At 60.0% G+C, this 15321-nt stretch overlaps 1 protein-coding gene across 1 annotated transcript in view; it reads right to left on the reverse strand.

Moving 5' to 3' along the window:
* Positions 1-11518, reverse strand: part of LOC119107481 (growth arrest-specific protein 2) — a 30037-nt gene extending 18519 nt beyond the window's left edge. The window contains exons 1-2 of the mRNA XM_037230926.1: positions 11417-11518; positions 756-947 (exon numbers count right to left, since the gene is read on the reverse strand). Of these exons, the coding sequence (XP_037086821.1) occupies positions 756-939 (184 nt within the window). The 5' untranslated portion in view covers positions 940-947; positions 11417-11518. The remainder of the gene's footprint in view (positions 1-755; positions 948-11416) is intronic.
* Positions 11519-15321: the final 3803 nt, after the last annotated feature.

A 15321-nucleotide genomic window follows, 5' to 3' on the forward strand; every position in this document is an offset into this window, starting at 1 on the left:
GACCTATCTGTGTGAGAGGGGCGGGCGGCTGCGCTCCGCGGCGCCGCGACCGCTCACGGAGTGCGGCTGGGGCTGACCTGCGCCGGGCGAACCGCTCAGCCGTCAACAATCGTGCCGTTTCTGAGAGACGATGTAACATATATGGTGCTGTGCAGTACGAGCCACCGGGGAAAAAGGCGAGGGGGTAGGATCCATGTTGGAGGTATGATGTGATCGTGACTGGATTATTCCGTTACGTGCGCAATACACCGATCGTTGCATCAAAATTGACGTTCGTGATGGTGTAAGCCGTTTAATAAGACCGTTCCCATTGTATTAATTCAAACGGAACTGACAAAACAATGATTTTCAACGGAAAGGACGAAATCCGCACCATGTTTTCAAACGCCATGTGCGACGTTGCGTGTTGAGCGGAGCCCGTTTGCGATCGGCGATTTCTAGGTCAAGCCGTGGCGCTTGATCGATGGCTCGTAACCTTGCGTCTCGTAAGGGGAGTGTCCGGGCCGCCTCCATCGGCGTCCGCCCCCGCAGTGCGGCTCTGATGGACGCTGCCGCCGGGGCCGTGTGACCCGGCGGCCCCAGCCCGCCCGCTCCCTCTCCATCTCAGAACAGCCGCGCCGCCTCGCCTCTCGCCTCCCGGTCAGACCCGAGTGACCGCGCGCACAGCGACGGCCCGCTTCCGTCGGCCGCTCGCCCGGTCATACACACGGTCACAGCGGGCGACGCGGCGCTAGCTGGCTGCTGGACCCACTTACCCAGCGTGGCGTTCAGCCAGTCGGTGACGTCTTCCTTGAGCGGCAGCAGGTGGCGCTCCTGGGCGTCGGCGATCTTCTGCTGCAGGTAGCGCACGTACTCGACTTCGGTCTCCGGCGGCCGCTCGCGCTCCTCGGGCGCGTCCAGCAGCGTGCCCCAACTCCTGCAGCGCTGCCGACGCATCATGTCGCCGCCTGCGGGCCCGGCGCTGGGTCAGCATTGTCCTGGCCCAGGTCAGCAGGGGCCAGGGTTGGGTCAGCAGGGGTCTTGATTCGCGCCAGGTTGAAGGGGTCCACGCCGGATCAGCAGACACCCAGGTCTGGATTACCGCTGGACCCAGGGCCGTGACAGCGGGGGCCTAGGGCCAGGCCAGCGCGGGCCCACGGCCAGGTCAGCGCGAGCCCAGGGCCAGGTCAGCGCGAGCCCCGGGCCAGGTCAGACAGGGCAAAGAGTCGGGTCAGCAGACGTCAGAAGCGGGTCAGGGCCGGCCTGGGTCGACTGGTGCGCCTCGCTCGGCCGCCCCTCCCCCTCGCATCGGCACGCTCTGGAAACGCACAGAGCGGCCCACGCACAGCCGGCCGCGCCGAGACCGCCCGGCGGCGGCGGCGGCTGCTGCTGCTGCGGTGGCGGCGGCGGCAGGGCGGCGGTCGTGTGGAAAACAAGCGGCGGGAGCCTCCAGAGCGGCGGGAGCGCCGGCCCACGCGCCCGGAGCGCGGCGCCAGCCCGGCGTGGCCAGCCGTGACGGTCGAGGTAATTAAGTAAGTCAGGACGAGCGTCACGAGCGGCGGCAGGCACATCTGGCGAGCCCGAGCAGGCGACGACAGGTGCAGCACCCCTGGAATCCCGCCCACGCCGCGGCCGCAGCCCGACGCGGCATCTGGTGCCCCGGCGGCGGCGGCAGGTGTGCCACCCCTGGAATCCCACCACTCGGCGGTGGGCAAGCCGGGGTTTAATGACAAACGACTTTCGCGGTGATTTGATCGAGTGGTTGACATGAGCGCTGAATAGTAGACGGGGGTGAGAGTCGCCCTAAACGGGGCTCGCTGCGTGGAACCGAGCTGTTCATCTGTCTCGACTGGTGACAGATGCCTCCCCATTCAGCCAACAGCACAATGACGCTGAAAAACCCGTCGTGGACCATCTCGACGCGGCAGCGAGCTCAGCCAGCAGCACCTGCCGCGGAGGCCCCCGCCGGCAAGCCAACACCCTCCGCTCGCTGAGCTGGAAGTAGTTCTCCATCGTCTGCTGCGGCCAGCACAAACTCAGCACTCCACTTAATTGCATTGCAACAATTTAGGGTGTGAGGGACCTTTAATGCTCGCGGGGCATCACGACAGGTCACTGCGCTCTCACTGGCATCCAGCCCCGGAAAATACATTTGCCGGAATCTGCGCCTCACGATTTGTAGGAAGCCTGGTGCCTCTTCAGCAGAGTCGTCCGACGCGCTCAGTGGCTGCGGTATCTCCGGCGGAGGGAGTGCTCACTGTGCATGAGGCACGTCACGTCCCCAGCGGTGAACCACTCGATATGCATGAAGTCTGGCACTTCCCCTCCGGCACAGAAGTCATGTGCGCGCCGGCGGTTGACCTCTGCTGACCTCTGTTGACCTCTGTTGACCGCCTGCTGACCGCGAGGCACGGTGTAACCTCCTCGGCAGGGGAGAAGCCTGCTACGTTCGTGGCACGGCACCTCCTCTGCAAAGGAACGTCTCGCCGCGCATCGAGTACAGTATCTTCCCAGCTGAGGTGCCTGCCGTTCGCCGTGTGTGGGGAACGGGAGGTCTCCAGAGGAGAAACCATTCACTGCACGTGATGTACGGTACCTCCCGGACCCTCACTGCGTGCGGAGCCGGACCTCCCGCTCGGACAGAGCGGGGGCGATAAATTAGAGGGCCCGCTCCGTCTCCGGCAGACGCCACCCAGTCAAAACAGCCATAACGGGCACCGGTGCCGCTTCCAAGGACGAGCTGTAAAAACGGCCAGACCTCTAACCGGTGGAACCTGAGTGGTGGCGCTGAAACGAGGTGCAGTAGGAGTCTTATCAGTCCGACGTTCGGCACGCTTCACGCACGACAAACTATTTTAACTTCCTCCCCCCCCCCCCCTTTATCCATCCCTGTAATATCTTTCAGCCATGCCTGTATGGATGGTGCCCACAATAAAATCATGCACGTCAAGTGAAGGCGTGCCAAATGGGACATCGTCACCACGCCTATAAAATCTGAATATCTAGCCATTCAAATTAATGCAACTGGGACATCTCGATGCGTCATGCCATTTCCCGGCACAATTTTAAGAGTATCGCTCACGCCCTCGTGTCAGTCAATTCGATAGACCTTGGGCGTGTTCTGAAGAATATCGGCCGTTCTATTCTGGGTCGGCCCACACCGCGTCCATTGGTGGCAACCAAAGGGCACCTGTGTAGTGTGTGGTGTGTGTTCAGGTTTGCTGTCACGCCGACTGCACATCAGGCGCGGTTTTCGCCATGATTAGCTGTTGAGCTCCAACAAAGCACGTTTGGCAACGCAGTATTTTCGTGGCCATTGCGACACGATCACGCAGTTTCTTGCCACGCACTCACTACTAAAAGTTCCGTCCGGTAATGCACCCCACATTGCATGCAAAACAGCGGTGCCAAGGCAGCTGGTAACTACCCCGCGCCGGGCAGCTCAGCGTTCGGGGGTGATTGCGCCCCCCCCCCCCCCCTCCCCCATGCACCGCCCCGGGGAGTCTGGCGCCCGCACGGCGCGACATGCGCATCGATCCCCTCTTCAGGGGAGCGGCACCTAGTTTCAGCACCACCTCGGCACCTCGGCCATTGATCCGGCTGGGCGGGGCGGTGCCGGCGGCGGCACCAGGTGCGCAGTGCCGGACACGTCGCGCCGCCCACCCGAGCAGGACAACCCAGGGCCCGGCGTGGCGGCCATGGCTCCGACAAGCTACTCGGTGTCTCGAGAGGGACTTCGGCGCACGTGCGGATGCCTTACGTGACCGCCGGGCATCGTGGAGAGAGAGGGAGAGAGATATGGAGAGAGAGAGAGAGAGAGAGAGAGAGAGAGAGAGAGAGAGAGAGAGAGAGAGAGAGAGAGAGAGAGAGAGAGAGAGAGAGAGGAGAGAGAGAGAGAAGAGAGAGAGAGAGAGAGAGAGAGAGAGAGAGAGAGAGAGAGAGAGAGAGAGAGGAGAGAGAGAGAGAGAGAGAGAGAGAGAGAGAGAGAGAGAGAGAGGAGAGAGAGAGAGAAGAGAGAGAGAGAGAGAGAGAGAGAGAGAGAGAGAGAGAGAGAGAGAGAGAGAGAGAGAGAGAGAGAGAGAGAGAGAGAGAGAGAGAGAGAGAGAGAGAGAGAGAGAGAGAGAGAGAGAGAGAGAGAGAGAGAGAGAGAGAGAGAGAGAGAGAGAGAGAGAGAGAGAGAGAGAGAGAGAGAGAGAGAGAGAGAGAGAGAGAGAGAGAGAGAGAGAGAGAGAGAGAGAGAGAGAGAGAGAGAGAGAGAGAGAGAGAGAGAGAGAGAGAGAGAGAGAGAGAGAGAGAGAGAGAGAGAGAGAGAGAGAGAGGAGAGAGAGAGAGAGAGAGAGAGAGAGAGAGAGAGAGAGAGAGAGAGAGAGAGAGAGAGAGAGAGAGAGAGAGAGAGAGAGAGAGAGAGAGAGAGAGAGAGAGAGCACCGAGAATACCTTCGAATGAACTTCAATTTAAGTGAACCTGTATTCATTACATTTGCCCTATGATGTCAACAATAGCGATGCAAAGTGATCGTGTATTTTAGTGCGCCTACAGGCCAAAATGAAAAGAAATAACTTGCCTATGCCTATGGCCCGGTAGTTTCCCAGCGACCTAAGCAACTTTCTCGACGTCTCGCACAGTCGTTGCAGAGCGGTCCCGCCTCGCACAGCTATTGCAGGGCGGTCTCATCTCGCACAGCTATTGCAGGCGGTCCCGTGGCAGACAACGGCAGTCGACTGCCGTCGCTCGGCCTGAGGTGGAACACCTGTGCCGGAGGCGGCGCCTGGGCCGCCACGTCCGGCGCGCGGCGCGCCGAGAGTGACCGTCCGTCGCCGTCACGAGCCCGGCGTCACGGCCCCGAGGGCGTCACGAGTCGGCGTGACGCCACCTCTGCGGCTGACGAGGCGCGGCGCCCTCTAGCGACGCCCGGGGCGGGGTCGGCGGGGTCATCGTCGCCACGTGTGCCGCTCCGGCTCCCCGGCGGCGGCGGCGGCGGTGCCGGCGTCTGCACGCTGCACAGGCCGGTGCAGGCTCCGGCGACGCAGAGCGCCGCCACGCAGCGGCCGGGAGGCCACGCCGGCACCGGCGGTGCGACCATTCAGACACGAACGGGCGCCGGCTGCCCAGCCAGGCGCCGCCCGTAAAGCAGACGCGCCTTTGCATGCGTCGGTGGCGGCGGCCGTGATCAATAGCCCCGCTGCGGGGGCCGGCCGGCCGGTCGGTAATCAGCTGACGGGCGAGATCAGCTGACTGCGGCCGGGCCCAGCTGGACATCATCCCCAGGTGATTCGGGAGGAGATCGGACGCGGATTCAGCCGCGATCCAAACACGTTTCATGCCGGGCCGGCGCGATCAGATACGCCGCTGGCAGAAACGCCGCCCGATCTAAATAAATTAGCATATCGTCGATGGAAATCACCGGACGTGAAGTGGTCAATAGCGCACGGCCGGCGCGTCGGGAGGAGGTAATATGCTGTCGGTCGCGGCGATGCGGGCACGACAGTCTTGTTTTCGCCGAACGATGGGCCTCGACCACGCCCGCCTCGCTGCGCCATCAGAGAAAATTGGATGGTGCAGCGCTGCATCGGCCTGATTACTGAGCCGCACAAGAGCCAGGTCCGGCGGAGCGGCGATCCATCCGAGCTGTCGCCGGGTTACGGAACCGACTGAGAGCTGACAGACACGTGCTCCTCTCGGGGAGGCCAAGTCCGGTGGAGCGGCATCCATCCGAACTGTCCCTGGATGTACGGAGCCGACTGAGAGCTGACAGACACGTGCTTCACTCAGGTCCGGCGGAGCGACGGTCCATCCGAACTGTCTTCGGATGTACGGAGCCGACTGAGAGCTGACAGACACGTGCTTCACTCAGGTTCGGCGGAGCGGCGGTCCATCCGAACTGTCCCCAGATGTACAGAACCAGCTGAGAGCTGACAGAGGCGCGCTCTTCTCAGAGATGGCGGGCGCGGCGTCGCGATTAAAGCAGTTGGCAGACCGGACGGACCGGTGAAAACCCTGGGCGAGGGAGGTGGCATCCATCGGTGGCAGCGTGTCAGGAGAGCATACCGCGGAGGAAACATCCTCAATCCAAGCCTCCGTTTTCGACTCAGGCTTTTGTCTCTATCCTTTCCCGTTCTTTCGCCATCGTTCTACTTGTCCGCCAAACTGTTTGACTCTCTTCCACTCTCACAACCGTGTGGTTTTAAACGCTATGGCTGGGGCTGGATGCAGCTGCATTTTGGGCATTAACATTGTGAAAGTGATGAACGATCGGATGACACCGGACCCCCCCCCCCCCCCCCCGCCAACTGCTGTCGTTGCAACGATCACCTACACCTCAACTTCAGTTGGTCTGGCTCAGCTGGTCTATTGGTCAAACCCCAGCTTCCGCCTGCGCTGCCAGCGAGGGTGACGTGGTGCGCGTGACGTGCAACAACGCTGTCAGCGACCCGAGCCCACACCGTAATCAGCTCATTACAATCTGGCCAATTAGAGCCGGCAGCGGCGGTCCAGGCGTACACTGCACCGCGTCCGCTTCGTGCGACAACACCGCGCGTCGTGAGCGTTGCGCGCCTTATCAGCGGCGAGGGGAGCCAAAACATGACGCGGCGTCGCCGAAGCCGACGCAGGCCGACAGGCTAGCTCACCACCACACCGTGGGCGCCGTACCGGCTTTGTTCCAGCACTAAACCATGTGCTGGGCGCAGCGATGCAGCCAAAGTATCCGAGGCTTTCCCTCCAGTCAACCAAAAGTGGAGGCGGTGGCCAGGAAGCCTCTCGTCTCCTGACTGTGCATATTGACTTATTTGATAAGACCACACATACCGCGAATTATCTAAACCTTTCGTGTCAAGAACGTCGACCGACACTTCATAGGGCCGATTAGATAAGCCTCGAACCCGACGGACTTTGTCGGGGTTAGTCCGTGGGCGAATCGCGTCGGTATGTGATCACGCCCACAACTCTGCCTCAACGTCCAACATGTGTCGATACTGTCTGCGTGGAGAGATTGCATCCTATCCATATGGCATGCGAATGAATGAAAAATAATTTGTCCTTATCCAATGATGAATTCATCAGTGGAATGTATTGCATTATGCTCTGAATGTAAACATGTCGCCGATGTTTCTTCCTATGTTTCAGAACGCAACTCTGGTGAGGGCAGCTTGTGTTTACACGCATGAACCTGTGTACGCGAGAGAGCTTCATAACAACCGATTACACCCGCCCCAAGCGCTACCACGACCACTTAGACTACGCCGAGGGATGCACTCCTCCAAGCCACGGCTATCCATTGGCCCTCTGAGCGGACTTTAACAGCGCAGTCAGGAGATTAGCGCGCAAGCGGGCCCACGAGTGCTGAGTCCTTGAGCCTGCCAGAGCGCACGCTCAGCGTAAGGGCCCTGTAACTGGATACCCGCGGGGCGCGAACGTGACACCGTCTGTAAGCACAACGTTTGGCGTGACACGGACTGCCGCCCAAATGCTACAAAAGCTGCAGCCGGTAACCGCGGAGACGCCCCGCCCCGCCCCGAGCGTCCGTCTCGACATCGTCGATCTCCTCGGAGACCGCCTCCTGAGGGCCTGACACCACATCCTCGATCTCTGCCAGGCCTGATAACATAGCACCGCCGCCCGAATCTCCACTGATCACGGAAACGTCAGATCTCGTGTTCCGATGGCTCACAAGGAATAATTAGCGGCCAGCTATATCCGTAACTCTGTCTCCAGCTGGGCCGAGCGGCGTTATCAAGCTCATATTCCTCGAGGCGCATGCAACAAGGCGAAACCAAGGCGTTGCCATGGCTTCCGAGCCGCATGCAACAGCGTCGCCAGAGCTCTGGCTGACAGCCGGCAGTCGTCATACTTCACGCTCTGGTCCTCAGAGCGGGCGAATGTTGGGGAGGGGGCGGCAGACCACGGGGGGAGGCCTGCTCTCACGGCGCTGCGGTTACCATTACCCCGCCAAGGCTGATTCCGGCCCGGTGAAGGTGCCTCCTCCGCCGCAGCCCGCGCAACCTCTGGCGGTCGCGGCGGTCATGCGGCGCGGGGTAGCGCGGGAACGGGTCATTAGTGGGTAATTATTCATCCGTCCACACACAAAAACATGACCGTACGCCTTTCCCCACATTCAGGAAAAGCAAATACCCGTTTCTTAGCCACCAGGTAGGTCGGTGATGCCGCGGGAACAATGCTAATGCGATGACTATCATGAGTCCTAAATCTCTGGCAAAAAGATACCGCGCTAAAAACGCCATATTACCGTCATGGTTAAGTGCCTCTCCACGTCACTGCTTTAAGTCATATTCTCACAACTGACCAACCACACTCTAATGGAAATTCGAGCAAGCGTCCATGGGAAAGCAGTGACCACAGATTGCGTCACTGCCCCCGTGCACAAATGCGTTTGCTTTCAGAAGACACGTTACCATCGCGCTGTGACTCTTGTTTATTTTTTCATCCTCTCAAGTAACCCAACAAGACCGTCAGCTTGCGTGAGCCACGGGACCAAAAACGACTAGCACTAGGATGCAGCCCATGTAGATCTAAGCGCCGGGCCATGTCAGCATTGCTGGTCAGTTTGTATCGACGTCAACAACAGCGGGGGCAGTCCTACTCCTGCTCGGCACGTCCTGACGCAACATCAACGAACGCGTTACATCAGCGGACTTAACACATTGACTGATTGATGTTTTGATCGCGCCAGGGGCGGATGACGAGATCGCAAGTGCGGCGCCACCACTCCGGCGCTTCCTAGCGTGTCCCCAGCCCGGGGGTGACGCGGAGACGCGGCGCCACCGCCGCAGACGGCGTCCGGCGTCCCGGGGCCGGCCGGCTGACCTGGCGTGTCCCCAGCCCGGGGGAGGGGGGGGGGGACGCGGAGACGCGGCGCCACCGCCGCAGATGCCGTCCGGCGTCCCGGGGCCGGCCGGCTGACCTGGCGTGTCCCCCAGCCCGGGGGTGACGTGGAGACGCGCGCCACCGCCGCAGACCCCGTCCGGCGTCCCGGGGCCGGCCGGCTGACGCCGCCATCGCGCCCGCCGGCGCCCAGATTGATGGACGTGCCGACGTCGGCCAGCGCGCCGTAGCGCACTTCCGAGCGCGGTGCCGGTGGAAGGGGTCGACGAAAGTCGAAAACGGTGTCGGCCGTTGACAAGCACCCATCTGTCCCGGCGTCGCGACGCGGCTCTTACTCTCGACGAGACGGCAGATGATTGCGGAACATCGGCCAGGTGCGCCGGGTGTGACGAGCCTCACAGATCCAGAGCGGACCAGCGGACCACCGGACCAGCGGAACATCGGCCAGGTGCGCCGGGGTGTGACGAGCCTCACGGATCCAGAGCGGACCAGCGGACCGGCGGACCGGCGGACCGGCAGGCCACCGGACCAGCGGAACAGCGAACCCGTGGAACAGCTGACCCGTGGTCCAGCGAAACAGTTGGCCAGCGGACCAGCGGGACAGCGGACCGGCGAACCGGCGAACCAGCGGAACAGCTGACCAGCTGACCAGCCGACAGGCAGACCACGGACCAGCGAATCAGCTGACCGGCGAACCAGCGGAAAAGCTGACTGATGGACCAGCGGAACAGGTCACCGGCGAACCAGTGGACCAGCTGACCGGCGAGCCAGCGGAACAGCTGACCGGCGCAGCGGTGGACCGGCGGACCAACTACCAGATGATCGGCGGCACCGGCACCGGCCAGACAGACTGACCTGGTACCGTGAGGAATATGTCGGTCATAGGTCGGGGTTGGAGCAGTCTAACTCTCTGATTAAAACATGGACCGGCCCAAGCGGCCATCGTCGCCCCGAGCGATCAATGACTGGGGAGAGAAATTGCAGCTCAGCCTTGCCCGAATAAACAGTACTGCTAATAGACGCTCCAATGGGCGCACTGTCTATGACATGAAGTGTCGCTTGCAACTGTTACCCCCAAGTATTACTGCATATTTTTTTACATTATGATAATGAGCCGAGCCTGGCTGGCTTGGACGGCGCCTGTGTCAACGGTTCAGGGCCCGTGCGTCAGAGCCGGCCCCAGCCCACCGACAACGCGTCAGCTCACGCCGAAATATGACGCCCTGCAGATGTGCGCAGCGCCGCGAAGACCGGGGAGGGCGGGACCCCCCCCCCCCCCCGCGCCCGGTGGCCCGGCCGGCCCGCGAGCGCCTCAAGCACGGCCCTCCTGCGCCGGGGAGCAAATAGGGCGTGAACGGGCGGCGCGGGCGCCGGCCGGCCGCTGCCGCCCGTCTGGCGGCGGCCTCGCTGACAGCCGTCGACACAACGGGGTCGTCGCCGGCGGACGGACTGGACGGCCCTCCGTGCTGAGCGTCGCGGGCGGTGCGGACAGCCGACGACGCCGCAGCCGTGGGGGGCCCGAATGTAGCCCAGCTACTCGCTTGCGGGCCCGCTTCTTCGGGAGATGGACGACGTCGCGATGATGAGATTGTGGTCACGCCCGCCGGCCACCTCTACACGGCGGAGTCGGGATCCCATTGAGACGGGCGATGGGCTCGGCGGGGAGCAGCCATGAGGCGAGCACAATCACGATATGCCATTTCGGAGGCGCAGCCAACAGGCTAGCTGACAGCCATTGCGCCTCATCTGGGCCGTAATCCGTCGCCGAAGTAGGCCCACTGCTCACAGGTGCCCTTAATTTGCCGTCTCTTTGCCGGACCGACTGGCGTAAACGAGACACTTTACGTAACAGAGACCGGGCCGTTTGTGCATTGACCCATCACTGTTCATTGTTCAGCTAGCGCTTGCTGTTTACTTCCTTTAAGCTGTCCACCCCTCGCTTGTTTATTTTACGCGGCCGGAGGGAGATGACGTCGGGACGGTGGCGGTGATGCTGGCAGCGCGCATCTCAGTTCCCGACTGACATTTCCAGGCCCGGAATGGTAGAGAGAGATACTTGAGATTGCCTCCGCAGCACAAATTCTTCCAATAGACCGGCTAGTAAACAGGGCAGCAAAAGTACGACAGTAAACAGGTTACCAGCCTTCACACAGCACACAAGACTGCAGCTGTTTGCGCGCCCGCTGACTCAGAGTTAACATTTGGGAACAACCCGCGTCAGGGGCACACCCTAGGTTGGCCAAATTACATTGAATATGAAGGGCAGCCGAGTGCCCGTGTCCGCAATCTTCGCTACGTCTCGGAACGGCGGCGGGCGGCCTCCGAGCGGATCGATTCGTTAGGCTTCCCGCACGTCCCGTCATTCCCCTGAAACGCGAAGACAAGCACCCATTCACTCCCCCTCCCCTCCAAGATGGACATTCCTATTTATAGCCGTCCCCTTCCCCACTGGGAAATCCGCCGCGTCCCCTCGTTCAGAATTTAAGACGGAAGGCGAGAAAATGGTCCAGGGTCGTAGCCGGGTGTGTATGGAAACGCAGACGGACATGCGGACCAGCGCAGTCACGGTGAACAGCATGGCTGCCAAAGCGCCTACCTGGCCGGATGCGGAGCTGCTGAGTCGCTGGATCTGCACGCGCCCCACGCTGGATACACCGGCTACGACTCCGACCGCCAGCGACCCACTGCGAGCACTCCGCAATCAATAACGCGTCTGCCCGCGCGCGACTCCGGCGGCCATAGCGGTTCGCAAATACGCCGCCAGGGGCGTCTACTGCCAGCCCACCAGACGGCGGCGCTGCAGCGCCGTGTTCATGTGTGATGTGGCGCGTGGGGGGGCCGGCGCGATCGGCGCTGCAGACTAAAATTCGTACAGGCTCAGTTCGCATTCGTAATTCAATTCTAATGCAAAAGATTCCATGGCCTAGGAGACTGAAGCCACCGTGATGCCTTGATTTCATTAATAGAGTTAACTCCGTTTGGAAGTTGGGAGTTACAATGCTCAAGTGGATCTCTGTTGCAGAGCTTATTTCATTGGTAACGCTCCGTAATTTTCATTCTTAGCCTTTGGTTTTGGCAACCTTGGCAAAGCCAGCCGCTGCGGATGAAAAGACCGTACGCAGGAGATACGTAATTAGTTTGGAGAGAATGGCGCATATTTTAGAAACACGGTTAAGTCACGGCCGGGCATCCCGCCTCTGAAGAATCGTTCTTCATGCGCTACTCGAGTCAGTGAATGTGACCAACTTTGGGAGACCTCTAGTTTCTCCAATGGTGTCTTCCCCTTTCTTTAGTCCGTATCAAAGGGTTGTAAGCCGACCCAATAACAAATATACAACCATAATATCCAGCAGAACGTCTTCAGCAAAGTGGCACTTGCAAGGGGATAGCATACTTATAACTGATTTATTGCGATTCACGGGATAAATTCTGAATAAACTACCGTTGGCCGCCGGCTCACACGCATCGCGTGCGATTAATGTCGTTTACTTGGAATGCCCGGTGGCGACGACTAACATGCGAAGCATTTTGATGTTGCGAAAATGTGTATTGTTACACCTTAAGTAAAGTTTGTGTTTAAATGAATCAGTACACGAGACGATTGATAAATGGGTGGTAAATGCAGTCAATGAATCGGCGCAAGTAGCAACACAAACTTTGCCGCATCACTGACGACAGTTTCGACGACAGGGAGCTGCATTCGGCACATTTTCCAAATTTCGACATTTCCGGCTTGTTCGACGATTAGTGGCGCAACCGTACGTCGCACAGTTCGGCGTTAGCCACATGAATGATGACGGTACGTCAGTCGACGGCTTAGAGTTGGGTTCACGCCTTCATTGCGTGGGCGGGCTCGCTCACGCGGGGCGGATTTTCTGCCACAATTTCACACAATGTCAGCAGCACTTTGAATATTTCCTAGCTGCCCGTGCAACTGCACTCGTAGCGCGACACAACCCCTCGTTCCATTTCTGTTCAGTGCGTACCAATTTCATGTCGCTCCCACGCCTTGTTGCCAAGATGTGGCCACGGTTTCAAACGATCGCTTGCCGATTTTGTGTGAGCCAAAATTTTCGAGCCGCCCATGCAAAACCTGTGGGCTTAAAAATGACCTTCCCGGCACACACCACGCCCGAACTATGGACCATGCCAGCTCGCAAGCTACATGTGAAAAGCAGCCGCGTGTGCCCGCGCGTCGAGTACAATTTTCATCCCTGAAGCGCGCACCGCTTAGCCTGCGGACGTGTCGACGTAAAACGACGACAAACAGACTGAAAGACCGCGATACCTTGTGCAACAGTATGCATAGACAAGTGTGACCTGTCAGACTTTGGTCGCATTTCTTCTGGAGACGATTAATTAGGCAAGGAGAGTGGGTGCAGGATGCAGCTGCGTAAAATAAAATGGAGGTGGGCCTGAGTACAAAGAGTCCCCCACCCCACCCTAAGAAAAGTCAAAAATATTTTTTTCCACCAGCTTGGTTCCTATTTGTTTCCGAAGAGAGAGCTGTAGGCTCCCTTCCCCACTACAATATGAAGTAACATCTCTGCTTGGATGCATACGCGACTTGTGCGCCGGGTATTTTCGACACCCAATGCCATATCGCTGACGTTCGACTCTGAGTTGACCTGACACAGCTGACCACCCTGAGCGCTCTCACTCACAAGTTGACACCAGGTAGCATGTGATGAGTGTGTGATGAGTACACCAGGTAGCATGTGAGGAGGGTGTTAGGCGATGGGGAACGACTTTCGCTCTCGGTCCGCCCCGCTTGACTGGGAGATGTGGCGCAAATCAAACACTCGCCGCCGCAGGTCAGCCAATAGTCGATTTTTCACCATTGCCTTGAACGATGTTTATTAGCCATCTTGTATGTGTTCTGTTTTGGTGTTACGGTTCTGAGAGCACCGCCATGTGATGCACGCATGGGGACTAATGAGGCTCCATTCTTCATAGTTTCAGACGCTGTCGAAGGGCAGCCCGAGCAAAATGGAAACCAAATAGGACAGGTTGTGTCGTGCTGACAGCTGGCAGCTGTCAGACCCTCCTTTTTAGCTGCCTGCGTCCGCCACTGCTAACCCCTGGTCACGTGATGTCCCGAGGGAACCAAGGTCAGCGCTGAGGAGCGAAGCCGGTTGGCGAGTACAAGTTTGGTCATGCGGCATCTGGCCCGCTCACGGACAGCCGCGACGTGGTGGCAGTGGCGGGATTGTCATTTCATCGGGGATTCCGAGCAATGGCAGCGGTCTCAAGATGCCGGGGGACGTCCAAGACCACACACCAACGTTGAAGGTGTCCTTAGCAGACTTCCCGATTTTCGGCGGTTCAGCGTCACCAAACGCGTTCATCCAGCAATGCCGGGGCCTGGCGGAACTGGAAAGCATCCCCGCCGGCAAGCTCGCCAGCATCACGGCGACGGGATGCCGCGGGCTCGCGATGCAGGCTGTGAACAGCGCTGGCGAGCCGGACAAAGGGACATTGCTACTCACTGAAGCCTTCGCATATGCGAGGCCCGAGACGGCAGCCGCACTGCTGAGTGCCGTGCAAAAGGGGACAATGTCCGATTTGGGCTGTTCTTTTATCATCAACATACGATATCATCAAATGATGCCTGCCCGGAATTTTTGACGCGGTGAAAGGTGTAGCGAAGGCGCGCGTGCCAGCCTACCAAGCAGCGCTTCATCTTATTTTATCGTCGGTCTCTCACCGGACGAGAAATGCGAGCTCTCACGCCAAGGTGTGGCATCGCACGAGTCTGTGAGCTGACATGCGGAAGAGCGCCTCGTCCAGTCCTGCGGAGCTAAACCTTCTCACAGCCAACGTCCTTGGAAGACTTGGTTCCAAGAAGTGAACCATTGGAAGACTGGGTGGAATTGGGCGCGGTGGCCTCTGTCTCCTCGCGATCGCTTCCGGCACCTGCGTCCCACTTTCGCAGGGTGCAAGACCTGAGGGAAGCAGACGACTCCTATCACGATGGACGTGGGATGTACTCTACGAATCGTTCGGTGGGGGAAGCAGCCGCTAATCGCGCTAGCCGGACGCCGAGGCGACCGGGCGCTGGCCGGGAACGCCGGCGGCGTGGCGGATCGCCAGCTCCATCGCCGAACCGTACTTCGGACCGCACCCGCCGACCCAGGCCGCTCGCCGCTGGCCAGCGGAAGGCCACCACGCCAGCCGCCCCGAGCCGCGCAACACTGGGCAATGGGCGAGCTCGGTGCCCGGCTGGCGCGGCGGCGCTCCCGGCGGTGGGCGGTCACGGCGCCCTGACGCCGCGAAGGAGGCAGCTGATGACACGCCATCAGAAGAGGAGCCGCCACTGCGGTGCAGACTCGGGCGGCGGACCGTCCCATGCTGGTCCTGCCGCGGCCTCGGTCATCTCAAGAGGCTTCGGCGAGACGGGATGGCGGCGGGCTGACGGCCGGGCGGTGAGCCTCCGGACAGCTGGCGTAGCCATTGACGGGCTCATGGTGAGTGACGCATTAATTGACTCTGGAAAGCGAG

This window comes from Pollicipes pollicipes, unplaced genomic scaffold (assembly GCF_011947565.3).
Source record: "Pollicipes pollicipes isolate AB1234 unplaced genomic scaffold, Ppol_2.1 Scaffold_6686;HRSCAF=7923_pilon_pilon_pilon, whole genome shotgun sequence".
NCBI classification, from domain to species: Eukaryota; Metazoa; Arthropoda; class Thecostraca; order Pollicipedomorpha; family Pollicipedidae; genus Pollicipes; species Pollicipes pollicipes.